We start from the raw sequence: 27,995 nt of genomic DNA on the forward strand, positions 1-27,995 counted from the left end.
GTGACAAAAACCAACACAGAGCATCGTTGTCCAACTGAAGGCTTTATTATTTTCTACTGTTCCACTGCCATACAAATGTCCATGGAATGACAACATGTATACAATCTGTACAGTGTTTGTAAAAAACAAAGTGATACACATTTCTGCTTTCTACCCATTTGTTGTATGGAAATTAAACAATATAGCTCTATCTACTTGTAGCATAAGTTCTAGTACCTTATAGATTTTGTACCAATGAAAATCAAACACCCTGTTTTGTACATTTTAATTCTTGACGATGAACCTGCTGAGATTTTTTCACTGAATAAAGTCAAGAGGATAAAGTTAGGGTGGCTCTTGTGTTTGTTTACAATCATTATAAGAAGAATACAAATATAAAGAACGTTCACAATAATGTTCCCTTAAAAATCCTTCATTATGACACACATGATTCCAACATTTAGTAAACACAGCTCATAGTGTAAACACTCAGTGTAATGTTACTTCCTAGTATAGAGCAGTGGTTCTCAACTGGTGGGTCGCGATCCAAAAGTGGGTCGCGGACCCGTTTCGATGTGTGAGTGAAGAAAACAAAAATTGGATTTTTTTTGGGAAAAGTCAAACTTTTATTTTGAAGGCCCGATTTTCTAACGCTGTGCATGCAGTCGGCGTTGGATTGGAAGTACCGGAGACCATAAACGGTTTTGAAAACTTCTGTCACATAGTGATCATCTTCTCAATAAAATATCTTTGCTGATGTTTTTTCAAGTCTTCTGGCCAATCAGAATCAAGATTGTTGCCGAAAGAATAACTTAGCGGTAGAACTCTTCTTTATACATCCATGGGTACAACTTCAGATAGAAAGGAACACATAATGAAATATGACCCCCGGTTTGATGATTGACCTGTCACAGAACAATGGGAGCTATCTACCCTTACCCACAATTTAAAGTAAGTCACACAGACTATCTCCTCTTTATTCTTCTCGCAGCAAGATGTCAGAACAAAGTGAAAAACAAACAATGGCATGACATACTATTAATATGTCGGGTAGTAATGGATTTATTTATTTTCTTCTCAGAGTGTACCAGAATGCATAGTTTATGTTAGTATTTCTAAAAATCTCCTGGGGGAGAATCCCCCCAGACCCCCCTGCTGGGGTTGGGTTTTCAGCATGTGTGCTTTTTATATAGTTCAGCTTTGATTCCATCATCTCATTAAACCTTTTTAAAAAGCATACTTTAGTTCTGTCAAGGGATATATGCACTGTACTTCACTTTTATTAATATTGTATGCTGAAAAGCGTATATATTACAGCACGTTTTTTTGTTGAATAGATTTGAGTGCTTCAAAATGTTGGGTCGCGATGTATTGACCAAGTAAAAAGTGGGTCCCGAGGCCTGACCAGTTGAGAACCACTGGTATAGAGTATAGTGCAAAGCTCAATAAGACACATTGTAATTCATTGTAGCACTCGGCTGTTTCCATCACAGCTAAAAACTAAAAACGCATATTTAATTAAAATCAGCACTTCATGCATGAATTTAAGGACGATTCTAAAATGTATATCAGTAACACACTATACATCAAAAGTAATTCAACAAACAGGCACATATAGTATTATCAATAATACTTATTGATCTTCAAAAGCTTCTTTGTAAACACGCTACATTGAGATAAAATGTATAAAGATTATTGTTTACGCTTTTTTTCAGTTTCAACAAGTTTTTAGTGTATAGTTGCCATAAAAAGCATTTTAAGACACAATCATTAGCAACATATGAGAAGCTATAATTTGCAGGTTAGTCCAATTAAACAGACTGCGCTGAACGGAAGGCAACACAAAGCTGTTTGCTGTAAGACTTCATATTCAAGTGGGTCGCTGCTGTGCCAGCAACTCTGGGACAGGGGTAGAAAAAGTACTCTATTTGTCTTTTATACTGTCTTTTTATAAAGTAAAGGTAGCAATACAAAATTGTAAAAATACTCTGTTACCCTGTTACAAGTAAAAGCCCTGCATTTAAAATCTTCCTTAAGTAAAAGTACTGGCATAAAAATATAGTTATAAAACCTTAACATTGGCTAATCACTTAAATAAATCCTGGATGTAGATGCCCTAGTTTTCAGCTTTACTAACAGTTTTAAATCAAACCTATTATGTTCTATGATCCCTTCGCTGAATTAAATCAGGTGCAACAAAAACAGCATTTCGTAGAACTGTTGAATCAGCTAGCTTCCAGGAAGGAAGAGGGATGTTACCATGGTGACGGTTGAACTCACAGAATAGATTAAACAGAAAACGTGCTGGGCTGACAGTCTGCTGATTAACAGCCAGACAAGAGTAATCATGACTCATACGACACTCTTGATGTGGCCAAAAAGATATAATCTCCGAGGCTGACTAAAAGAAAGAACTTTGTTGTTGTCAACACTTTTTACAGGCTAAGCCCTAGTGTTGTGAAATGTTTAATGTCACGTTGGTATTAACATGAAACCTAGCCCCAGGGTCATACCAGGAAAATAGAGTGTGATGATTGAAGTGTTTTTTTATGATATGGAGGGTTAGGTTATTATTAAGCTTATAATACCATGGGTTGTTGTGTAAGCATAAGATATGTGAACTTCTCACATACCGAAGCCAATTCAAAGTTGATATAGTGTTAACAAGGTATTGCCAGGCATCTTTCCCAGCAACCATTTGTTTCAACCATGAAGTGCCAGCACGCCGCTGACCTTATAAACATGAGGGAAAACTGTGATTCATGTTAGCTCAAATGTAATTAAATACATATGTCATTTTAAAAGTAAGAACATGAACTATGTAAACTGCTTACATTGACCATTTGTTTTACACCCTTATGCCTTTGAATTAAGATAGCATAGATCAGCCCTCATAATTATTGTTCACCTGTGACTACACATCAAACTGACCTTGTGTGTGCACATCAGGTGCAACACACTCCCATTATTCATCTACAAGGCCGATGATCCTGATAACAAGCTGTTTACTGCTGTTGTCGCCTGATTGTGTATTTGCTGTTACCCTTCACTCTGTTCATCTTTGTGTGTCGAGTGTCGGCGGTCGGTACACAGGAACCCCGGGGTCCGCGAGAGGAGGACGACCTCTGATGATGTCAGCAGCCTTCTCTGCCAACATGATGGTCGGAGCGTTCAGGTTGCCGCTGACGATGCTGGGCATGATGGAGGCATCGATCACGCGCAGTCTCTCCAGCCCCATGATGCGCGTGTTGGAGTCGACCACGGCCATGGGGTCGGAGGGCGAGCCCATCTTACAGGTGCAGGACGGGTGGTAGGCGCTGTCAGCTTTGCGCCGCACAAAAGCGTCGATATCGGAGTCGGATTGGACCTCGGGACCAGGCTGGACTTCGGGACCACGGAATGATTCGAAGGCCTTCTGGGCAAAAATCTCTCTGGAGAGCTTGACACACTGCCTGAACTCCAACACATCAATGTCTGAAAGGGGATATAAGAGTAGTACTATGAGCAGTATTCCATTTAAAATCCAAAGACCAAGGAAACATATTATATAAAGTACAACCATAATTAAGCAGGTCTAGACAGTATGCTCTTTTGGGAAGTTTTAGTGCCTGAATCTTACCGGTGGAGAGATAGTTTGGCTGGAGAATGGGGTGATCCAAAGGGTTGGCGCTCTTCAGCTTCATCCAGCCGATACTGGTGCTCCTCATCATTCCCACATGAACCTACAACACCAACAGAAACAGTTGTTACTGCTGGATGTTTTGGGCTCACACTTACACGCCATACTGTATGTACTGCACAGGTAGACTCCTAGGGTTTCCAAAATGGCCTTAACACCAAGTTCTGAGACTTTCCATGCCCAAATCCCTCAAATTCATATATCGGCGAATGCATGGATCAAGGTTAATTACTGTTACAACCCTGTCTCCTAAATATTACGTTCCCACAGAACTAAACTGCATTCTCAATTACGTTAAGCAAGAAACGTATTTTCTCCCACGTTACGTTCGTTATGAACGTATCTTAAATACGTTTATTTTCTACATATCTTTGCTATTTATTGTCTTGCTTATAATAATGATAATAGTCATTTATAAATATCATTTTAGAGCACACATTTGAAATCAGTAGGCGAGGCTGTAATTTTGCCAGCTGTTACTCTCATGAGCGAGGCAGAAAATAATAGTTTTTAACATGCCAAAAAGCTGCTGTGTCGTTTATTGCACCTCAAACATTAAAACAAATCCAGTTACGTGTTTCTGTACTTCCTCTAAGAAGAAAGGACAGTAACAGAAGATGTCTGTGACGCCAGATGTGGTGTTGTTAATGCGATATGATATCCGAAAAACATTTCAGTTTAGGATGGCCGAAGACACTACACTACCCATAATCCCCAGCGATCGTTTGGGACTACAGTCCCGTTGACAAACCCCGTGATTAATCTTCAAGCTCTGTGATTGGATGTTGGAGTGGCAGTGCGCCAAGGTTACGCCAGGTGTCAAGCTCTTTGAAATAGAACGAAACCCACGGCAGACTATTCAAAACTGGACTTGAACGCCCCCCCCAGAACTACACATGCTGGCTATTGTGTTTCGCAACATGTTCTCTATGGCACGTCTCTACTGGGAATTGTAGTTTTAAAAGACGTTTTCGTTTTTCCAAAAATTATAAGTTGACAGTATTAAACTGTGTACAGCCCTGGAGGTTTAGGCGATAGGAAACACATTGGTGTGTACACATTTAAAACATGTAATTACTACATTGGTGAAAATCGCTTGTATCCATAATGGGCAGCATTAATATATATTCTACTCCACTACAATTCAGAGGTTAACCTGGTATTTTTACTCCACTACATTTACTTTAGTAACTCTGCAGATTCGGATTAATGATGTGAAATATAAACAACCTTTAAAGCAGACTTTAGTTACACCTGAGTAAAATTCAGGGAAAGGTGATTGTCAAGTGCCAACAATCAGGAGAGATATTTGATAGTTGGTGCTTGAGAAGACTAAACATCTATCTGCAGATCTCTATAAAGTATATTAATTACTCGTTATTCTCTACTAATAGTTAATTACAAGACATCTATCAATATGTGTGTACCTCCACCATTAAACTGTCAAATTCTGCACATTTCTTATACTATCTACATACATAAGAGTATAATTAATGTGTATAATATCAGTTAAAATAAGTGCTTCAACATAGTTAACATTGCAGGAAAGCAATACATTAGACGTTAAGTACTTTGTCAGGCTTAATATTTATCTGTAGATAGATACCCCCAAAGTGTTTTTCTTATTTGAAAGAAGACCTTAACCTAAAGTATTATTTAATGTTTAAATAGAGGTTAATTAGTTTGTATGTTTTGCACATCCTCCTATTAATATCTTTGTACATCGTGCACTAAACCGTTTTATTGTAGAGATCACTTACAGTATCTTCTTGATTTTTATATTCTATATTTCTATCACAGACCTTCTACTTTCCCCCTATGAAAGTATGTACTCTTAATATTTTTTTCATCAAATAACATTATTCAACAAAAATAACATTATTCAACAAAAATAATTCAATAACGTGCTTTAACCACTAGGCGGTGCACACAAGGTACACACAGCATACTAATAATAACTTTGTATTAGGACACTTATGTATGTATAACATCTGAGGATGTGTAGTTTTATTCATGTTTTTACATAATTTTACAGGATATTGCTATACTATTTCTCATTTTTTACTTCTACACATTAATATCTGATTTGTAAAACATCACAGACAGAAAGGCATATCCGTCATTTAATGGTAAGCTATTGAAATTGTGATTCCATAGATGTGTCTCCCATCACCCAAATCCCCTGACTATTCTCTCAACTCAGTATTTACATTCTTTAATTCAAAGAAAATCAGTAATATCTTTAAAAACTACAAGTCCTTTTCTATCAGCTGTGCACCGTTATGGTGTAAATGTAACCTATCTACCAATTGGATCAAATATAAAAGTCAGCCGAATTACTTTTGATACTGCAAGGAGACGTATTTTGTGAAAAGAAATGCAAGGTGTTGTTTAATTTATGATCCACGTCACATATTCAGTTTTGGCGGCAGTTCTCCTGTTTTTCCAGAAGTCTTCTCATCAGGGCTCTATAAATAAAGAACTACAGCAGATGTGTAATATTTAATGCAGCCGAACTGTGTATTACAATGCCGTTATGTGATGACTTCCAAAGAGAAAAGCAAGAACACTCGGAATAAAGTATTATTATTATTTTTTTTTTTTCGGATATCATATCATAACATCATATCCCAACATGCATTGCGGCTAAACATCCAATCAACGAGCTTCAAGCTGAGGATCTTGGGTAATCTGTTCAGTGGGTTTGTGTGTATCCTCAAAATGTCCCTTATAGGCCTACGTCTGTTTCCGGTGACTTTATTTACGGCTAAAAAGCCCAAGATTATAGAATTAAACGAATAAATAAAAACAAGGATAATTGTGTGTTATTGTTGAGTAAATAAGGAAAAAAAGATTTTCAAAAATACAGATTTCAGTATTTTGAGGCTCTAAGCCCCATTTATTTTCCTCACAGACGGGAACAAAAGTCCGACATTATACGATTTAAAATAAAAACATAAAACACTGGCATGTAATTTACGTTAGAATAATTAGAATGGTTTTGAATAATAGATGAGAGTAAAATCGTCACTTTACAGCCCCACCCACTTTTGGGGAAACCGACGCTGTCATTTGAACGGCGATCAAGCCTGAAGCCACAGAGATCTTCTGTTACTGTCCTTTCTTCTTAGAGGAAGTACAGAAACACGTAACTCTGGATTTGTTTTAATGTTTGAGGTGCAATAAACGACACAGCAGCTTTTTGGCATGTTAAAAACTATTATTTTCTGCCTCACTCATGAGAGTAACAGCTGGCGAAATTACAGCCTCGCCTACTGATTTCAAATGTGTGCTCTAAAATGATATTAATAAATGACTATTATCATTATTATAAGCAAGACAATAAATGGCAAAGATATGTAGAAAATAAACGTATTTGAGATACGTTCATAACGAACGTAACGTAGGAGAAAATACGTTTCTTGCTAAACGTAATTGAGAATGCAGTTTAGTTCTGTGGGAACGTAATTTTTAGGAGACAGGGTTGACTGTTACAACACTAAGAGTTCTTTATAAGATGAAGGAGTCTCACAGAAGGCCACAGAAATAATATCAAAATAACTTCAATCACTTTCAATCATGTCGATTTACAAAAATGTTCAGACCCTTGATTTTTCCCTCTTAAATTGACAAAGCTTCAAGGCTTTTAAAGACCCATACTGACAGTGAGGAGAACGCAACCTTACTGTGTGAGAAAAAAACCTGCCATTATTTGTGCAGCAAAACCTCCTCTGTTTTATTAGAGGAGGTTTTTACGCAGTTAAAAATGCACTTTCAGAAAACTCTGCAAACCAAGAAATTAGTAAAATAAAGCAACTATTATTTGTTGCACGAACACTTTCATAACATCTAGTGGATTGTCTTCTCTACATCCCCATTATGCCATTCTCAATATTAATGTATTTGCTATCATGATTCCTGGACACAGAAACACATTCATCAAAGAAATGGCAAAGGCCTTTTGTAGAAATTCAATAGAAATGTAATGTTGGGATGTCTTAACTTGCTCCTCTCAGGTATTCTTCTCTGGAAAAGCTGTACATCTGTGATCCGCATCAGCAAGCTCACTCAACTCTCAGGTGATTTCCAAGGAGCTCTTTTTATTAAATAAAGGTATGCAGTGTATGTGGTTTTCCCTGGAATGGCACGTGACTGTATAAACACTAAGTATGTGCTTTACGTGACGGGCTGGTTAGTCTAATATATTGTGTATGCATCACTTTATGTTATCCATGACACACTGTTGACACATACCTAACAGTCACACACACTAATACACAGCTCCCTGTGTAATAAAAGGAAACCATAATCAGAAATTCTGATAGCTGCCACACATATGCAGTGAAGTCAGCTCCCACCTTTTTACATAGACACACACCTGATATGCCTCGATCTTGGAGGCAACTCGCCCGTGGTCGATGACCTGCGATGGCAGGAAGTGAAACTGGATGTCTGGGTGTGTGACTTTTGGACCACTGCGGATGAACCCCCCGCTCTCCAAGTGGGCTGTTGCTCCATAACCTAGAGGACAGTCGTCATGGTTAATGTGAGGTTGCACACATAGCATCTGCCTTGTGTTTGTCATAAAAAGATGACAGATATGTCACACATGAGTACACAGGTGTAGATGGTGGCTCTGTCTCATCTTGTCTCATGGTGTGTCTAATGAGTTGGCAGCTATGTGATGCATGTGGCAACTGGAAAACCTGCACACCACGGAAAGGACTCTTTATCTGCCTTTTACGTGATGGGATATTTCCTTTTAGTTCAAATCTGTGTTTCTGTGGTTACCTCCCCTGTTGACTGTGTCCCAGCTAAACTGTTATCTCGTTGGTTGCGCTTTGTAAGGTCAATGGAGGACAAAGTTGAAATAATCTGAACTTTGAGCTCTTTATCCTCAACAATGGCACACGGCTGCTGCAGGGAGCTTTTACTGCTGATCACTTGGTTATGACATTTTTATCTTTGTCTTGTAAAACCTCCTCTTACAACAGATTACTGTTCAAATTGAGCAGATACATAACCACAAGGGATTATTTGTGTTTCTCCTGTTGCCAGTAATAACACAATTTCCTGACTTTCTTTCTTTGAACAAACAGAGATCATTTTAACCCATACCTGTTCATAACTGATATTTATTTTTGATATATTTACTTGAAATTCCGTGATATACAGTAAACCTACAAAAAAGTCACTATTTTTGCAGAAGTGTTTTGGTTACCAGTGAACATGGTGAGCCACTCCAGGCCTATCTTGACCATGTGGAAAGGTTTCTGTGCCTTGTAGAGGGAGATAGGCTGAGTGCACTGCTGCTGGACGTACAGCTCCAAATGATCCTGCAGGTTACTGCCAACGCCTGAAAAACAAGAAAGGAACAACCAGGCATTTTTCAGAAGCCTTATTATGCTTTTTTAGGGTTTCACTTTCCTGTAATGTGTTACATAGGTTTTTATGCAGGTTAATTGTCTGCAAAGACAGGGAAGGAAAAAAAAGGATTTTTGTTACATTCACACTTGTACAAATGTAAAAGTATAGGCACAATATACAAATATGAAACCTGAAATTGGCACAGCAGGGCCCCTTTAATACAATGCATTCCGGGGCTGGGCTGAAAGTGTTATGAGGTGAAAATGAATCCCTCTATTCTCATGTGTATCAAAACTCTATCAAATCTATGCATCTTTAAATCTCAAATATTTTCTTTTCCATTTCTGTTGTTTAAATAATGGCCTTTAAAATGCTTGCATGGTTTAAAAAAAAAAGAATATACCTGGCAAGTGCTGGACCACAGGGATGCCGTGGTGTTTCAGGTCATCAGCATTCCCCACCCCAGACAGCATGAGTAGCTGAGGGGAGTTGATGGCTCCTCCACTTAATATCACCTCTTTTTCTGCATATGCCTGAAAAAATACAGGAGTTCACATCAATGCTAGCGGCTATATGCTTTGATATATATATAGAAATTGTATTCATTGGGATAAACCCCTTGAGATGCACCATCTCGTTTTCAAGGGGGTCCCGACAATAGCAACAACTTACAGACATACATGAACAAAAAGACAAAATGCAAAACATGACACACAAGACAAACCACATACAGTCTGTTAAGCGAAATTTCAAGCAATACACACAATCATTACAATTTGAGACAGTCAAGCAAACCAGTTTCATCAATATCAGTTATAACAAGTACAGACCAGATAACAATGCATGTTTAAATATACCCAATGATGCAAGAGATCTAATAGCAGCAGGTAAAGTATTCCAGTCAGTTGGGGCTTTAAACATGAACGCTCACAGAGAAATAAATCTGAACAGAATGTCTAACTTGATGAATTGGTGAGTAGGGTACAAAATACAGCTTTAAATAAGGGGGATAGTTAAGATAAATGCATTTAAATATCAGCTGAAGCCAATGCATGCGTCTTCTTACATTTAAAGAAGGCCATTTAAGTTGGTTATACATTGTGCAGTGATGTGTATGAAAAAGACAACCAAGAACAAATCTGCATAGTCTGTTGTAGGCTATGTTGAGTGGAGCAAGATCTGATTTATGTGCATTTTGGTAGACAACATCACAATAGTCCATAATCGGAAGAATAAGTTGAGAAGCAATTCTCTTTCGGACACTGCGCGTAAAACAATTGCGAGAGCGGTGTAAAACACTGATTCCGTAATTGACTTTTTGTGTTACATGCTTTATATGTAGTTTAAATGAAAGTTCAGAGTCTAGCCATACACCAAGATATTTAAAGCTATCAACTTTATGCAGAGAAGTGCCATCCTTACATGTTATTACTACATTAGGTTTGGATTTGAGCTTCTGCCTGGTACCAAAGACCATGGTATACGATTTTGTTTTGTTAAGCAGTAGTTTATTGTGTGATAGCCAGTCCTGTAAGATATTAAATTCCGATTGGAGAGAGATCTAAATTTGTGAAAAATCTGATTTGGATGTATATATGACAGTGTCATCAGCATAAAGGTGAGTACAACAATTAATGAGACAAGAAGATAAATCATTTATGTAAATAGAGAACAGAAGTGGGCCCAGAGTTGATCCTTGGGGTACACCCTTTTGTTGGATCAACAGCTCAGACTGTTTTCCATTAACAACCACACATTGCTTTCTACTGTGAAGGTACGAGTTAAACCATAACACTGTATTATTAGAAAGGCCAATGCCGTGAAGTTTATCCAAGAGCAGATATCGATCAACGAAATCAAAGGCTTTTGTCAAGTCAATAAAAATGGCACCTGTGAGTTCACCATCATCTGCAGCAGAGTACAAGTCATTTGTAAATTTAAGTAGGGCAGTTGTTGTGGAGTGATTAGGCCTGAAACCAGATTGAACCGGAGATAAAATATTATAAGTATTGAGATAATGTGACAGTTGATTATAAATTATTTTCTCCAAAACTTTGGAAATAGAACAGATTATAGAAATTGGTCTATAATTATTTGTATCAAGTAAATCACCACCTTTATGCAGTGGAATGATGCGTGCACATTTCCAAATAGTCGGCAACTCACAGGTGGACAAAGACAGGTTGAACAAATCAGCAAGTGGGTATAAACTTGATATAAATACTAACGTAAACATGTTATCATTTTGACGACAAAATTACGGTAACGACATTGTAATGTGAACCCCATGACGATATGAGTCAAAGAGCAGGGGCGGATCTAGACAAATATTCATGGGGTGGCAGGAGATTTTGAGGGGTGGCATCCCCTGGCAGAAGTATATGCTGATTTAAATCGCAGTCATATCAATCAATTAGGGTGCTGCGTCGCAGCATTCAGAGTAATTTGCTCACATTGGGTTCAACGCGTCATAGAGCGACCAAGTCATTTCATTGGACGAGAGGCATACTATGAGAACTGGTCAGAGGGATGCGTTCAAATGTAGTCAGTAATTTGAGGAAATGGCGAACGCAGATAAAGTTGAGCTCGAAAATCCTCCAGCATCATTGAAGTCTCCGGTTTGGGAACATTTTGGTTTCACAGTTACGTACAAGGATGACGGACAAAGACAGGTGGACCGAACCAAAGCTGTTTGTCGGCATTGTTCAACTAAAATTGGTTACGCGGCTGGCAATACATCAAACTTGCACACTCATTTGAAAAGGCATCACCCGAACGTGAATATCACCGGTACCAAAAGAAAAAAGACTGCAGTGCAAACCCAACTCCCGCTAGCATTTAAGCCTCCACGACTCGCAAAAAGTTTAGACCGAGCCAAAGCTATTACAAACGCCAAATATCCTTATGTTGCCGTGTTAGCAACCTAGCTGTATACCTGGCTGTATCTGCTACCTCTGTCCCTAGCGAGAGGGTGTTCTCCACAGCAGGAGACATTGTTAGTGCCAGCAGATCTGCCCTTTCGGCAAGCAATGTGGACAAGTTCATCTTTCTTTAAAAAAAAAACATGAAAATACAATGACAAGCAAGTCCTAATGTCAAACTGGCTACTTAGGTACTAGTACAGTACAGTTCAAATACAGATTATTTCAGTTCATCGAAATGCTGCACCTTAATGTTCATTTTATTATATTTTGCATTTGAGTGAATATTCACAGTTTAATAATAATTAAAAACCCAAAACTAATAGTTTATGTTTTGTGAGTACTAATACAGTAAAGTTCAAATACAGATTATTTCAGTTCATCGAAATGCTGCACCTTAATGTTTATTTTATTATATTTTGTATTTATTTGAATACATTATTCACAGTTTAATAATAATTAAAAATATATATATATATATATTTTATGTTTTGTGATAATATTTTCTGCTATACCGAAAACGTACCGAACCGTGACCTAAAAACCGAGGTACGTACAATTACTGTTATGATTCACATATTAATTTATTATTGAATAAACTATATTTTTTGGAGGAGTTAATGATGAATGTTCCTCAAGATGCTTGCTCACCCTCCTTCAAATTTGAAAAACAAGTAATTATATCATTATTGATATACAGTTACAACCTTGACTTTACATCAGAAAGAACAAATATTAAAGAAGTGATTAACTGCATCAGTTAGGGTTAAAATAAAACGTGTATTCAGCTAAAACATATACATCGCTGCAGAAAGTTATTATCCAGTGGAAAGTTCTTACCTACTGGCCTAGTTAAATCAAGGTGTTTTTATTTTGGCTGGGCAGTGTAGTTTTACACACCGTCTTATTTTACTTTCTCAGGACTTAAAACAGTTTTTTGGGGGCAGACCCCACAAAGAAAACATATATACACGCATACAAGGTCATAATTTTAACAGTTTTGTATGCTCATCAGTGAGCAGAGCATCAAGTTGGCATGCCTATTACAGCTGAATGCGGCGATTACCATTTTATTCAGCAAAACGCCTCACAAACTTATTAAGATCAACAGCTGTAGTGCGTTTTGATTCAATGCTGAGTACAGCCAAACTTGACATTCTCTTCTCTGTCATTGTAGACCGCAACTACCTCATTCCTTCCGTCTACTTGAGTCCGAAATGCTTCTCGTTTTGCGCCGTCCCCCCGTTCAATTGAATTCACCGCCAATCATATTTCCACGCTCGCGCCAGGGCCAAGGGTTACAAGACTCGCGTCTTGTGCTGCATTCAGTTGCACTCGGACATTAGAGATTTTCTCTCATAAATGTCCGATGAGCCACAACTTTTCTTTCAAAACAAAGATGCCAACTGGGGTGGCAGCTGGGGTGGCAAGGCTATTGTTTAGGGTGGCAGTTGCCACCCCATGCCACCCCGGTAAATCCGCCCCTGTCAAATAGTCAAAGTGATGAGATTATCTCTCTGGGGAACATGAGGGTTTGAACAATGAATAACTGGATGAGTGAGTGCAAGCTGAACAGTCAGAAGATAATTGAAGCCATTATGAGGCATCCAATAGGCAACGCAGAAATCTGTGCCAATTGTTCCAAAAATGGTTCTTTATGAATGATTTGTAATTGTATCGATCGTACCATTTTCTTTTGTCCATCCTGTGTGTACTCCACACCAACGGCTCGGTTGCCATCAAACAGGATCTTGGTGGTCAGGCAGCAAACCTCTGTCGTCAGGTTGGGCCGACCCAGGGCGGGCCTCAGGTAGGCGCTGGCTGTGCTCCATCTCTTTCCTGGACAGATGTGGGCAGTGAGATGTAGGCAATATTTAAGTGTTGGTTTATTAAAGATGTATAAATACAAGTTCCTTTTCCCTCTAACCTTTATGAACGGTCATGTCCATCCAGCCCAGGCCCTCCTGTTGCTCTCCGTTCATGTCGTCAGTGAAGGGGTATCCTGCCTGCTGCCCCGCCTCAATAAAGGCTTTGTGCAGGGGATGGTCGGTCTTCCCTCTGGACACGTGAAGAGGTCCACTGCCTCCCCGGTACCTACAGTACAGGGTCACATAAGAAACACAAATGTTATGATGATAAAAGTTACTGTTCAAAATAAAATCCATTGATTTGGTCTGTCAGGTGTTTTATTTTCATTACTTTTAATTAAAATAGATTATATTAGGTGCTTTTTATGCCGTATTCTGTTTGTGAGGTAGAATGCTTTTTAGATATGTAGAAACCAAAATTATTAGTGATGATACAGGTTTTTTTCATTTTAAAAATACAATGAAATAGATGCTTTTGGCCCGTGGAACAACATTCATTTATAGTTGTATCCCTCTGAGAAAAAGGTTTGTGCCTCCTGATATATGGCAATGGTTTTGAGATTTGACACATAAAAGTAGAATAATGTCAAAATGTGCACGACCTGAACTTCCAATTCCTGCATGTGAATAAGAATAAGGAAATGTACCAAAAATAAATAGCTTTGGACATTTTTCCTTGGAGGCTTCATCAAGGTTTAAGTAATCTAATGCCAGACGAATGATGGAAAAAGTTAAGCCATTACATTTACATTTTTTTTTTAATAAAATTTAAAGTGTTTGAATTAGTGGTAATTCTAGTTTAAAAGTCTCAAAAATGCTACAACTACTGTCACAAACTGGATGAATGTGAAGTATTTTGTTAAAGGAGGATGAAGGCGTAATTAAGGAGCACAATTGGAGTGACTTTGATAGTTATTGGACTGAGGATTAATTCATTTGGATTCCCGCTTATTAAAGGACGGCGCGTGTGGAAAGTGGAAACAATTCACAAAAGGATTAAACTGTTTGAAACACATGCTCAAAGTAAGCTGGATTTTGCCGATGTGTTTATGTGGATTCAAAAGTCGTAAATAATCTACAAAATGGAGGAGACCGATCTGATCGGAGCAACTGTGACAAATAATCCAACTGAAACCAGCATGGACAATGACTGTTTTAAAAATGCGCTTATCCAGACAAGCCTGGTTTGGACACTTTACGGGCAGAAAAAACATTTCTATTAAAGAAAGAATTATACATTTCTGTCTTTTTATGCCTTTAATAACTTTAATAATTTTTATTAAAATTAATGAATCAATTATTTTTTATATTTTATTGTAATGTAGAGACAAGGCTTTTAGTGACAATCATGTATTGCATTACAATTATATGTAACAAATTTAAAAAAAGTCCAAATATGAAATTTGGCCTCAAATCATCTGAGGCCTGGCCCAGGTTGGGAACCACTGCTCTAGGGGGATCCTCACCTCCTCTAGGGGGGTCCGGGGGCATGCTCCCCCAGGAAGATTTATTTTTAAATATTGAAGTTAAAAGCATCAATCTGGTGCACTTTGAGAGCAAAATGAAGAGATCTATGGATACATCTGTCACAGTTTGCTTTCTCACTCACCTATTTTCTGCATTAACTTTCCTTAGTCACCCGGTAGTCACACCCTGTCTCTCTCTCACTCTGTTGCACCCATCAGCTCCATTAGTATTTAGGCCCACTTCACTTTCACCTCAGTGCCAGATCGTACTTTGCAGCATGCCAGTCTTTCCCGCATTACCCTTCAGATTGCTCTCCCGGTTTCGACCCTGCCTGTCCCTGACCAGCCTGCCTTGCCTGCTCCCTGACCCGTGCTGTACCTGCGACTCCTGTCCTGCTTTCTCCTGGAACCCTCGCCTGTCCCCGACCAGCCCTTTGCCTACTATCTGCCGTTTTGTCTCCTACCAGCCTATTGCCATCAATAAAGCTGATTACCGACTATCCCTGGTTTCCCGTGTTCTGCACTTTGGTCCTCAGCTCGTTTGTGACAGAACGATCTGGCCAGAAATGGACCAAGCAAACACCGGGTCTCCTAGGGACCGCTTTGAAAGGGTTGAGGATGCCATCCAAAGACAGGAGGTCACGATAGCTACCTTAGCTACCGAGACCCACCAGACAACCTCAACCCAGGGACAAATGCTGGATTACCTTACCTCCCAGATGCAACAGATGGGCGCCACGGTACAACAGCTAACTGCTACCATGGCTGCTACCGCCCCTCCGCCCGCATCTCCGATGCCCGCTCCAGCCCCGGGCCCGACGGGGCCTCGTGTGGGAACGCCGGAAGGCTACGCTGGTGAGCCGGAGGGATGCAGTCCTTTTCTCACAAACTGTTCCATATTGTTTTCACTGCAGCCCCACACCTTCGCCTCCGAGGCGGCTCGTGTAGCTTTCACCGTTAATCATCTGACGGGAAGAGCCCGGTTATGGGGAACTGCAGAGTGGGAGCAGCAGACGTCAGCCTGCGCCTCTTTTGCTGCATTTTCCGCGGAGATGCGGAAGGTGTTCGGTTCCGTTCGTCTGGGTCCCGACGCTGCCGGGGGTCTGCTGAGTTTGAGCCAGGGTTCCGGCACGGTGGTGGATTACGCTCTTGACTTCCGCACCAGCAGCCGCCGCAGCAGCTGGAACGAGCCGGCGCAGTGTGACGCATTTCTGAGAGGATTAGCGGATTATATGAGAGATGAGCTGATTTCCTATGATCTCCCTGCTTCCTTGGATGGGTTGATTGAGCTCACCTCTCGGATTGACAGACGAATCCAGACCCGGAGAGGAGAGCAACAGACGCGAGCGGCGGGCCGCTGCTCGCGACAACAACTTCCGGTTTCTGGGAGATTTCGACTTCCGGTTTCGGCGGAGAATTCCCATTCCTACTCTGACTCACGGTACGGGGAGGCCGAGCCCATGCAAGTGGGTCGTACCAGTCTTACCTCTGAGGAGAGGGAGTTACGTCGAAGAGGTAATCTTTGCCTTTACTGTGTTCAGGCTGGACATATGGTTTCCCGTTGTCCGGTAAAAGGCAGAGCTCATCAGTAATGGGGAGTATACTGGTGGGCCAAACCTCTGAGCTGATCCCCAATCTAAGACCCTTGTGCCATGCTCAACTCCTCCTGACAGGCAAATCTCAGGCTCTGGCTGTTTTTATCGACTCCGGATCAGATGTCAGCATCATTGACGAGGAGCTCGCACTACAGCTGGGCATCCAACAGGTTCGGTTGCTCCAGCCGGTACCGGCTAATGCTTTGGATGGTCACCTACTGGGAACAGTGACACACCAGACGACGCCAGTACATATGCTCATGTCGGGGAACCACCATGAGACAATCCAGTTTCATGTGCTACGGTCCCCCCAAATCCCTCTGATTTTGGGCTATCCGTGGCTCCGCCGCCACAACCCAAACATTGACTGGGCAACTGGGTCTATCTTAGGTTGGAGTTCCTCCTGTCATCAGGTTTGCCTCAAGCAGGCTTCCGCACCTCAACTATCTGTGGATATGAACCTGGTTCCGGATGTTACTGGGGTTCCGGCAGAATATTTGGACTTTAAGGAGGTTTTTAGCAAGGCTAAGGCGACATCTCTCCCACCTCATCGGCCCTATGACTGCGCAATTGAGGTACATCCAGGAGCAGTTCCACCCAAGGCCCGGTTGTACTCGCTTTCGGCACCAGAGAGGAAGTCCATGGAGACTTACATCAATGACTCTCTGGCTGCAGGAATTATTCGTCCTTCCACATCACCCGCAGGAGCAGGTTTTTTTTTTGTGGCGAAGAAGGACAAGACCCTGAGACCCTGCATTGACTATCAGGGCCTGAACGACGTCACGGTGAAGAATCGGTATCCCTTGCCACTCATCTCGTCAGCATTCGAGTTACTACAGGGGGCTACAATCTTCACTAAGCTGGATCTACGAAACGCGTATCACCTGGTACGAATCCGTGAGGGGGACGAATGGAAGACCGCCTTCAACACCTCTTCAGGACATTACGAGTACCTGGTGATGCCATTTGGACTTACTAATGCCCCTGCAGTTTTCCAAGCATTGGTGAACGACGTACTCCGGGACATGTTGGATCGTTATGTTTTTGTTTATCTGGATGACATTTTGATCTTTTCAAGGAACCTCAAGGAACACGTCCATCATGTCCAGACGGTCCTCCAGAGACTTCTGGAGAACTCGCTGTTCGTCAAGACGGAGAAGTGCGAGTTTCACACTTCCTCTGTCGCCTTTCTCGGCTACATCGTGGGTCAAGGAAGTGTGGAGATGGATCCTTCTAAGGTTTCTGCGGTTACTTCGTGGCGGGTCCCTGATTCCCGGAAGGAGCTGCAGCGTTTCCTGGGATTCGCCAACTTTTACAGACGGTTCATCCGTGGCTACAGCACCGTGGCCGCCCCGCTCACCGCCCTGACCTCGTCCAAGGTGACGTTCCGATGGTCCCCTGCAGCCGAGGAGGCTTTTCAGGACCTCAAGGGCCGGTTTACATTGGCTCCTATCCTGCAGGTACCAGATCCTGCTGGTCAGTTGGTGGTGGAGGTGGATGCTTCTGACGTTGGGGTGGGGGCCATCCTGTCGCAACGTTCTGGGGAGAACCAGAGGCTCCATCCCTGTGCTTTCTTTTCGAGGAGATTGAGTCCGGCGGAGAGGAACTATGACGTGGGGAATCGGGAGCTTCTAGCAGTCAAGTTGGCGTTGGAGGAGTGGCGACACTGGCTTGAGGGGACAGAACAACCATTTCAGGTTTGGACCGACCATAAGAACCTGGAATACATCAGGTCGGCCCAAAGACTGAATCCCCGACAAGCCAGGTGGTCGTTATTTTTTACCCGGTTTAATTTTTTCCTCTCCTACCACCCGGGCTCCCGCAACGTTAAGGCCGACGCTTTGTCCCGGCAGTTCGAGAGGGGGGAGACAACTGGGGTATTCCGGACACTATTCTTCCTGCTCCTCGGGTGATCGGCGTCCTCACTTGGGAGATTGAGGAGAGGGTTAAGACCGCTTTGGTGGACTAACCCGGTCCGAGTTCTTGTCCTCTCAACCGTTTGTTTGTGCCTCAGGTTTTGAGGGCTGAGGTGCTTCAGTGGGCTCACAGATCCAGACTTTCCTGCCACCCTGGAATTCAACGTACCAAGGGGAGGGTTCTAGAACGGTTCTGGTGGGCCACGCTGGAGGCTGACACTCGGGAGTTTGTGAACGCCTGTCCTGTGTGCAATCGGCACAAACCATCTCATCAAGCGCCAGCGGGACTCCTTCATCCATTACCGGTCCCACGTCGCCCTTGGTCACATATTTCATTGGACTTTGTGACTGGTCTACCACCGTCCCACGGACATACTGCCATCTTGACGGTGGTAGATCGGTTTAGTAAGATGGCTCATTTCGTACCCCTGCCTAAGATCCCGTCAGCTAAGGAGACGGCAGAACTGATTCTTATCCACGTTTTTCGCATTCACGGACTGGCGACTGATGTGGTTTCTGACCGGGGGCCCCAGTTCACCTCTGTGTTTTGGAGGGAGTTTTGTGAACTGATCGGGGCGACGGTCAGTCTCACCTCCGGGTTCCACCCACAGGCCAATGGCCAGACCGAACGGAAGAATCGGGAGATGGAGACCACTCTCCGCTGCATGGCTTCCGATCATCCCACAACCTGGTCAAAACAACTCCTGTGGGTGGAGTATGCCCACAACACCCTCATCAGTTCCGCTACTGGTCTTTCCCCTTTTCAGTGTGCATACGGTTTTCAACCCCCATTGTTCTCTGCATTGGAGAAGGAGGTTACCTGCCCGTCTGTCCAGGCTTTCATCAGACGTTGTCGGAGGACTTGGAGGCAGGCTCGAACAACTCTGCTTCAGTCTGCTAACCGGTACGCCACATCAGCGAACCGCCGACGCACCAAGGCACCTGTGTACCAGGTAGGCCAGAGTGTGTGGCTTTCCACTCAGAACATTCCCCTTCGGGTGGAGTCTAAAAAGTTAGCACCCAGGTTTATTGGACCCTTCGAGATTGTCAAGGTCATTAACCCCGCAGCAGTTCGACTGAGTTTGCCCCGGAACATGAAGATCCATCCCACCTTCCACGTTTCCAGGATTAAACCTGTCCGGGAGAGTCCTATGATTCCCGCCGCCCCTCCACCACCACCCCCTAGGATGATCGATGGGGGCCCTACCTACACCCTTCGTCGTCTACTCCGTTCCCGTCGCAGAGGAAGAGGGGTTCAATATTTGGTGGACTGGGAGGGCTATGGTCCCGAGGAAAGGCAGTGGATTCCTGCTCGCCATATCCTCAACCCTCAACTCATCCGAGACTTCCACCTGCGTTACCCGGAGCAGCCTTCTAGGACCCACGCTCAACCAGGCGTTAAGCCAGGGGGCATTCGTCCGCTACAGACCAGAGGCTTCGTCGAGGGGGAGGGGGAAGCGTCATCAGTCGAGGAGGACGAGGATTTCCAGGAGGGAGAAACCGAGAGAGCATTCTCAGATGAGTATTAGCCTTTCCCCATACCTCCACCTTCCACCCTTTGTCTGTAGGGTTTTTGTCTATTCTTCTTAGATATATATATATATATATAGTTTTTCTTTTTTTTTTCTCTTTTTCTCCTAGACATTTTCTTAGACGTCAGGAGCCGTCCATTAAGAGGGGGGTTCTGTCACAGTTTGCTTTCTCACTCACCTATTTTCTGCATTAACTTTCCTTAGTCACCTGGTAGTCACACCCTGTCTCTCTCTCACTCTGTTGCACCCATCAGCTCCATTAGTATTTAGGCCCACTTCACTTTCACCTCAGTGCCAGATCGTACTTTGCAGCATGCCAGTCTTTCCCGCATTACCCTTCAGATTGCTCTCCCGGTTTCGACCCTGCCTGTCCCTGACCAGCCTGCCTCGCCTGCTCCCTGACCCGTGCTGTACCTGCGACTCCCGTCCTGCTTTCTCCTGGAACCCTCGCCTGTCCCCGACCAGCCCTTTGCCTACTATCTGCCGTTTTGTCTCCTACCAGCCTATTGCCATCAATAAAGCTGATTACCGACTATCCCTGGTTTCCCGTGTTCTGCACTTTGGTCCTCAGCTCGTTTGTGACAACATCTCTCATCACCCATATGAAACAGAACTGTAAGCAGATTTTCTTTTTCTTTATGGATATTTTACAAATCACTTTTAAACTGTATTCTTGTTTTACTGTCATATAGTATTTCATAACTGTTTTTCATTTAAAAAGTCCCATGTCATGCTTTTCTGGTTATTACCCGTCCGCTAGTGTGTTATGAAGGTTTTTATGCATGTAAACGGTCTGCAGAGTCACAAACCCTCAAAGTACACCCTGTAGCGAGTAAAACTCTAACACAGAAAATACCTCCCCAAAACGCCTCGTTGGAGATACGTCATTGTCCATTTGATTCTTCCGGGTACGCATGATGTCAACCGTACCCGGAACGAAATGGACCAATCCGTGGAGCAGTTACGTTACGTCAGCGGAGCCGTTACGTTAAGCCCCCGCTGATTGGTCCAAATTGACCAATCCACGGACTTCCTCACACACACACACACAGGGCCGGACTGGGACAATAAGTCAGGCCGGGAATTATACAACCAGCCAGGCCACTACCAGTTTTTTGTGCCATTTTGCTGGATTTATTTGTCAATTTTTACAGCGTTGCTGCCCGTAGTGATAGCCCTCTAAATCTACTACCCAAAAATAAACATATGGACACTATTTTAAAAAATGTGCAAATCTATTTAGGAACCTATGTTTTAAATGTTGGACTTAAATGCATCAATCTGGTGCACTTTGAGGGGGAAATAAAGAGACTACACCCATATGAAACATAACTGTATACATTTAAATAATCATAAAATCATAAAAACATGGCCATAACCAATAACATACCATATCCAATATGAAAAAACATTGAAACTTGTTTATTTATTTGTTTTTGGTTCATTTATAGTTGTGAGTGTGTCTGTGCTCCTGAATCAGCCTCTCCTGTCTCCCTCCTCTCCCTCCTGCTCCTCTTTGAGGCAGCAGCAAAGACTAGTTTTAGCTCTCAACAAGTTTTAATAGTTTATCTTTCCTTTTTTCACCTAGTTAACGTTTTTTTTTTATTATTCATGCATATTTTACTAATCACTCCCCCCTCAAATGGAAATATGTGTTTACATAAATGGTGACCAAACCGTTTGAGACCGACAGAGATAACTTAGACTAAGTTAACTATCTAAACACTCAGAGAGTCCTTTACCTCACCTGAGCTGTAGTTATCAGTCTCTCAGTCTGACAGGAGAGGACTCTCCAACCACCTTGTTGTTGAAAAAGCTCCTGATATCCGTTAGCGCAGCTAGCACCAGATGCTAACAACAACAATACGTAACCGGTGCGCGCGCTTTATCTCACTCGCTCGCGCCACACATACACTAACACACACACACACCCTCCCGAGCTTGAATGACACAGAGACCAATCAAGGGCATTAGTATGATCTGTATGAAAGTGGCCATGTCGGCAGGCCACATCATGTAGACAGCCAGTCACCCTCTGTGAGGCAGAGTCAGACCCACATTTGCGCAGCGTTGCGTTCACAATATATACATTAAAAAAAAATCCTCAGGCCAGCAGGCCACTTAACAGGCCAGGCCATCGGGAAACCTCCCGGTCCTCCCGATGGCCAGTCCGGGCCTGCACACACACTCAGTGCAAGCAGCTCTGCTGATTTCTCCTCCCTGGCTACAGGCTGATAACAGACAGTTGGGATCGCGGTGAAATTCTCTCTGCAGACCCATTCTCACAGCGTTTATCAACCTTTTTCTTACTCAATATCAAGCCACACTTATTGTTTTTACTTCGGCTGTAACTTTGTGTGTGCTCAGGATGAGTTTGGCTGTGTTTCGCTGTGTATCGCTAAACAAGGAAATCACACATCCACGGAGCTCAGCGCGATTCACAACGTCCCGACCAATCGGAGCACACTGGGCTCACAGGGAGGGGGGGGCAAGAGCTGCAACGAGCCGTTTAGTGGAGAGAGTGAATACTGCTGAATACACATACTTTACAGAGATGCTGTATGCGAAACCAATGTCAGTTTGGAAAATTGCACGGTATAAATCTATTTTAGTAGACCTCAACAATGGAATTATGATCAGTGGAAATGGCCATGACATGGGACCTTTAATCTCTTATTTTTTTATAACTATAATGATCATATGAAGGTGTGCCTTGGAAATAATCTTTTACATAATAATTGCATTCACTGAACACGGGAAATTATAATCCTGCCGTCCTCTCTATTGTCATGATGAGGTTCAGGTAAAGCACGGTTAATGTATTATTCAGGGTGATTCAGAAATGATCACATGACTTGAAGTCATAGATGTGGGAAGTTACTAAGTACACGTATTCAAGTAGGCTACTGTACTTAAAGGTGGGGTAGGTAAGTTTGAGAAACCGGCTCGAGATACACTTTTTGTTATATTCCATGGAATGCTCTTAACATCCCGATAGCAATGAATATCTTACGTGCTTTGACAAAAAATCCATTAAAAAATGTCATCTGTGGAAGCCGTAGTACTGTAAAAAGTACGACCAATCATTTTAGCCGGGCCGGCTAAAATAACTGGATGACCTACCTGCCTGTCAGCCTTCCATCTGTGCACAAACTTATCTTGTGCCCTCATTGGTCATGTGCGCGTTCGTGTGTGTTGGAGGAGGGGCTCTGTAAGGAAGTGGCAGATTTTTTCCCGGCTGTGTATTTTCAAATTCTAGCGCACTCGAGCTGGTTTCTCCAAAATTACCTACCCCACCTTTAAGTACCATTTTGAGATATTTGTACTTTACTTGACTTTGATCTACTTTGTAAAATTAGCTGCACCTTTACCATCATCAACACTTTAATGATCAATCATTACAAAACATATCATATATACTATTCTGAAATGGACCAATCTACACAATGACTACTTTTACTTTTGGTACTTTAACTATATTTTGATGATAATACTTTTTTAACAGGAGTATTCTATGGAGCACCCTAGGGGACATGGAGAAGAAAAAAAAAAAATTGTTTGAAAAAAATGACACCGTGCTGGGGATGAAACTCTGCAATTGGCTCCGCAAAACTTTTTTGTTGTTTTGTGTCAGTTTTACGTCGTCACTTCCATTCACATTTTTCATCATTGTTCCACAATGTTTATCATCATGAAATTAATATCTATATCTTTTATACTATACTTGCACTGCTTACCGTTTTCATACTTTATACATCTTAGCATATTCATACACACTGTTAATACTGTTCATACTGCTCCTAGGCTACTGTGTATATCTAGTGTATTCATACCTCTCACTGTTTATTCATCATTCAATTCATTCTATATTTTTATTCTGTAGATTGTGTACATTACTTTTCACTTTACTGCTTTTTGCACTCCTGGTTAGAAGCTAAACTGCATTTTGTTGTGTCTGTACCTGTAATCTGTGCAATAACAATACAGTTGAATCTAATCTTGAGCAGGAACAAATGTATTTACTTAGTACATATCTGACATTAACGATTAAACACATTTGTGCATTCTTTATAAATGCAAACCGAGTCAAGCCGACTCCGAGCTGTCCGACTTCAGGCGAGCCTTTTGAGACCTCCCCCGGCTGCGATCGGCTATTCTCGTCTACTTTCGAGGCGAGCTGCAGCTCATCTCAAACAAGCCTAGTTACAGTCACACGTAAACCAAACTACAGATAATCTGGTTAAATAAAGGTTTGAAATTAAATGAAATGACAGACAACCTGATTATCTTTTACAATAACACATGGAAAAATGCATGGCTTTTCTGATATCTACTTCCCTGTTCTATTTGTTTCCAGACCACACAAGTCTTTAATTATTATTAATTCGCATGTGCCAAAGTTAGATCTGACGCATTAAATGTAACCTTTGAAACTCATGCGACCAGGTTCTGCGTGACGAGGGATCCTTGTGCCTCTGCACATTTCTTTTAAATTACAGTTGCCACCCAGGATGCATTTTGAAGCCAAGTGAGTCTGTGGGACTGAAGCATTAGCACTGCTAGAGTTAGGGCTCCCTACTATCCATGTTTATACATCAAAAAAATAAAATGTGTACGGGCGGAGGGACGGACGAGGGAGTTTTGTACCTGTTTTCTCCCAGCTCATGACACTGAGCTTTCCTAAAGTAAGGCAGACAGTGTTCGTAGTCCCAGCCCTCGGCCCCCTCCCTCTGCCAGCGGTTGTAGTCTTCAGCGTGTCCGCGGATGTACACCATGGCGTTAAGTGAAGAGGACCCGCCCCAGACGCGGCCCCTCGGCCAGTACAACACTCGGTTGTCCATGTTAGCCTGATGTTCAGTGTGGTAGTACCAGTTATACCTGAGGAGAAACGGGAAGAAATAAAGAATGCCATCAAAATGGAACCAGTTTAATAACATGTTACTATATTGAGAAAGTTATCAAAATGCTGCATTGATCACCAATGTGACACCTAGATGATTTGTTAAAATTACTTGTCCATTTTTTATTTATTCAAACAATGTTATAAATGCATATTTGCCTTATTGTGCATTTTTTTTAATTTTATTCAGAAATAACTATTTTTCTTCTGGAATGGACCGATTTTCCGCTTTCATATTAACTAAACTGTTAGTTGAGCACACTGTATAACATCATTTTGCAAAAAAGTATTTGAAAGGACTGATGTTTTGGTTAAAAAGGAAATCACATCAAGTCAAAAAGTGGCATGTTTTCTACCTTTGTGTTGAATTTACTCATGTTTGCAAACACTTAAAAAGAAAAAAAGAGTGTAGTAATGAAAAGGCAAATAAATCATGTGAAATAATTAACTACTGTACTTGTCATCGCAGAGGTTGTAGGTCAGTGCAGCTGGCATGTGGATCTTCCATGAGAGTCTTTTTATGCCTAGCAGCATGTCCTTAGGCCCAGCCTCCAGCTGCAGCACGGACTCATGGGCGTCCTCACTGAGACGGTTGGCGAGGACGCAGCCCGCTGACCCTGCCCCAACAACGATATAACTGTAGGACGGGGTTTTCTGATTGGCTGTTGGTGATGATGAAGCTTTCCAGTGAGCAGCTGTGGTGCTTAAACATCTGTGATGGTTGGAGGAGTACTGGTTACTATTCCTGTAAACAAGTTCTGGCCAACATGTAAACAGGCACCTGCCATCCTTCGTAAATCTCCCTTGAGCCGCAGTCACAACTCGTCGGGCACCAGTTTGGCCTGACATGGCCAAAAACAACATCCTGGTTGTGGGAGGGGTTTCTTCATTCACTGTAAATCAGAAGAACAGAAATTAAAGGATTCACTTGAGGGGGAAAACTGGAACAGGGTGAAATACATCTGGCGTTGAGATGTGGATAAATGTGCTCATTTGTTTACTGGCTTTCTAAGTATGCAAAGTGTGGGTTACAGATATGCGTTTGGCTGACATTTCTTCTCCAGCCACACCTTGACCTTTTTTTTTTATCTCAACTCAACTAGAAATACTTCACTTGGAGACAGTTACTTTTGATAATTTGCTGTTTTTGAGGAGAGATGTTAAATTTTCTCTCCTTAATGTACCAAATGCTGGTCTATAATAGAGACACTTTACAGAGTAAAAAATCATAAAAACATAATTAAAACAACACACTTCAAAATATATAAAACAACATTAATTACAGATTAAAAACATACTCTATAGATACAGTATATATTTTGGAATGTACAACTGTCGGGCTGGGCTAAGCCCCCGATGTTACTAGATCCAAGCAACACCCCTGTCTGGATCTTTAAAACTGTGTAGTGTGTATATGCTTCTTTTGCATTTGTGCTGTTAATAATGTAATTTTATAGAGAGTAGGGCTGTCATTTTTACAGTTTTACTTTTTAAAGTGATTTAAAGGTCACCTATTATGAAAAATCCACTTGTTCCTGTCTTTTACATAAACATGTGTCCCCTCTTTGTAAAGAGATTCTGAACGGTTCAGGAAAAAAAGCTTCGCTCACTTTTTGTCCTGATCCATTTCTATAGAAACCTGTCTGAAAATGAGGTGATCCGATTTTGGACACTTTATGATGTCATAACGATTTTTTGGCTTGTGTAACCATTAGCCAATAACCAACCAAGGTAAACCCCCCACCGTATCACCTGAATCTCCTGCTAGAGCACCATTGTGTTGTTTTTAACCAAATATTTCTCAGAGGGGCGTGGGGAGGGGCTCCTTATTTTCATCTAAAGTAACAGACAGAGAATAAGCACTTTTGAAACAGGGCTAAAACAGAGGGGATTATGGGATGCTATAATGCATGATCTGTTTGGTATTTGGAGCCAAACACTTCAGAGACATGTTTTGTATCTGAGACCTATAATATATTGATGAGGAGACCTTTAAATAGGCCACCTTGCTCTGAGTCTGTGCCCCAGATTGGCCACCCCACCAAAACATGTGATCCGCCCCTGTTACAAAGCAAAGGCTGCAATAAACGTTATGTTCTTGCAAATCTTTTATTGGAATGCTATTCCATAGTGCGTTTAGTTCAAAGAGAGAGTGTTAGGTCTTCTCATTCAGGACAATGCAGATAAGTAGGTCATGAGGACTGTCAGAGCAATAAACCAGCAACCACTCACTAGCAGTTTTAGTGACTGCAGCAAAGTCAACAACACTTCTAAGTCGATAAACAGCCGAAATAAATATACACTAAAACATTGACAACATGTGGAAAAAACACAATGTCCCCAAGTTTGAGTAACTTGTTTTTGGCTTGTCTGAATCAGCCTAAATGTTTAGGATGAAGGACATTTCGCAACAGGTAGCTTATCAGTTTAACAGTCAAAGGTCTACAGATCTTTTTAGACACATGTGCTTGATATAAACACGTTTCAAACACTTGAAAATGCATTTGAAGTGTTTTGGAAATCTTCAGAGGCACTTAGTAGATGTTGACAGAAATGTTGAGGCTTTCTGCAGGACTTAAAACCGTTACATTATGTCGTGTGTAGTTTAACTTTGAGGTGTTGCAGAGAAAACTGAATGTAACTTTACAGAATAACGAGTATGTCAACACAGACGCGAATAACTGAATGTAGAAAAGAAAACCTTACCTCGATGAAACAGGAGACTCGAACCGATTTAACTCCAGCCAAAAAAAAGAAACAGCCGCTGGCGGT

At 41.8% G+C, this 27,995-nt stretch overlaps 1 protein-coding gene across 1 annotated transcript; it reads right to left on the reverse strand.

Moving 5' to 3' along the window:
- Nucleotides 1-21: 21 nt before the first annotated feature.
- Nucleotides 22-27,994, reverse strand: chdh (choline dehydrogenase). The gene is made up of 10 exons (XM_034086236.2): nucleotides 27,930-27,994; nucleotides 25,681-26,116; nucleotides 24,971-25,201; nucleotides 13,874-14,040; nucleotides 13,634-13,785; nucleotides 9,429-9,558; nucleotides 8,880-9,014; nucleotides 8,037-8,179; nucleotides 3,599-3,701; nucleotides 22-3,453 (listed from the first exon to the last, which is right to left on the reverse strand). Exons 2-10 carry the CDS (start codon nucleotides 26,085-26,087, stop codon nucleotides 3,035-3,037), a joined length of 1,887 nt encoding a protein of 628 aa, XP_033942127.1. The 5' UTR covers nucleotides 26,088-26,116; nucleotides 27,930-27,994; the 3' UTR covers nucleotides 22-3,034.
- Between the last annotated feature and the right edge of the window lies 1 nt (nucleotide 27,995).

Source organism: Pseudochaenichthys georgianus, chromosome 7 (genome assembly GCF_902827115.2).
Source record: "Pseudochaenichthys georgianus chromosome 7, fPseGeo1.2, whole genome shotgun sequence".
NCBI classification, from domain to species: domain Eukaryota; kingdom Metazoa; phylum Chordata; class Actinopteri; order Perciformes; family Channichthyidae; genus Pseudochaenichthys; species Pseudochaenichthys georgianus.

Coding starts and splice junctions, on each gene's coding strand:
- chdh (XM_034086236.2), bottom strand. CDS start 26,087: ATGTTGTTTTTGGCCATGTCAGGCCAAACTGGTGCCCGACGAGTTGTG. Junction 9,015..9,428: donor TGTGGTCCAGCACTTGCCAG/GTATATTCTTTT, acceptor CTTGTTTTTCAG/GCGTTGGCAGTAACCTGCAG. Junction 3,702..8,036: donor CCAAGATCGAGGCATATCAG/GTGTGTGTCTAT, acceptor TTGGTGTTGTAG/GTTCATGTGGGAATGATGAG.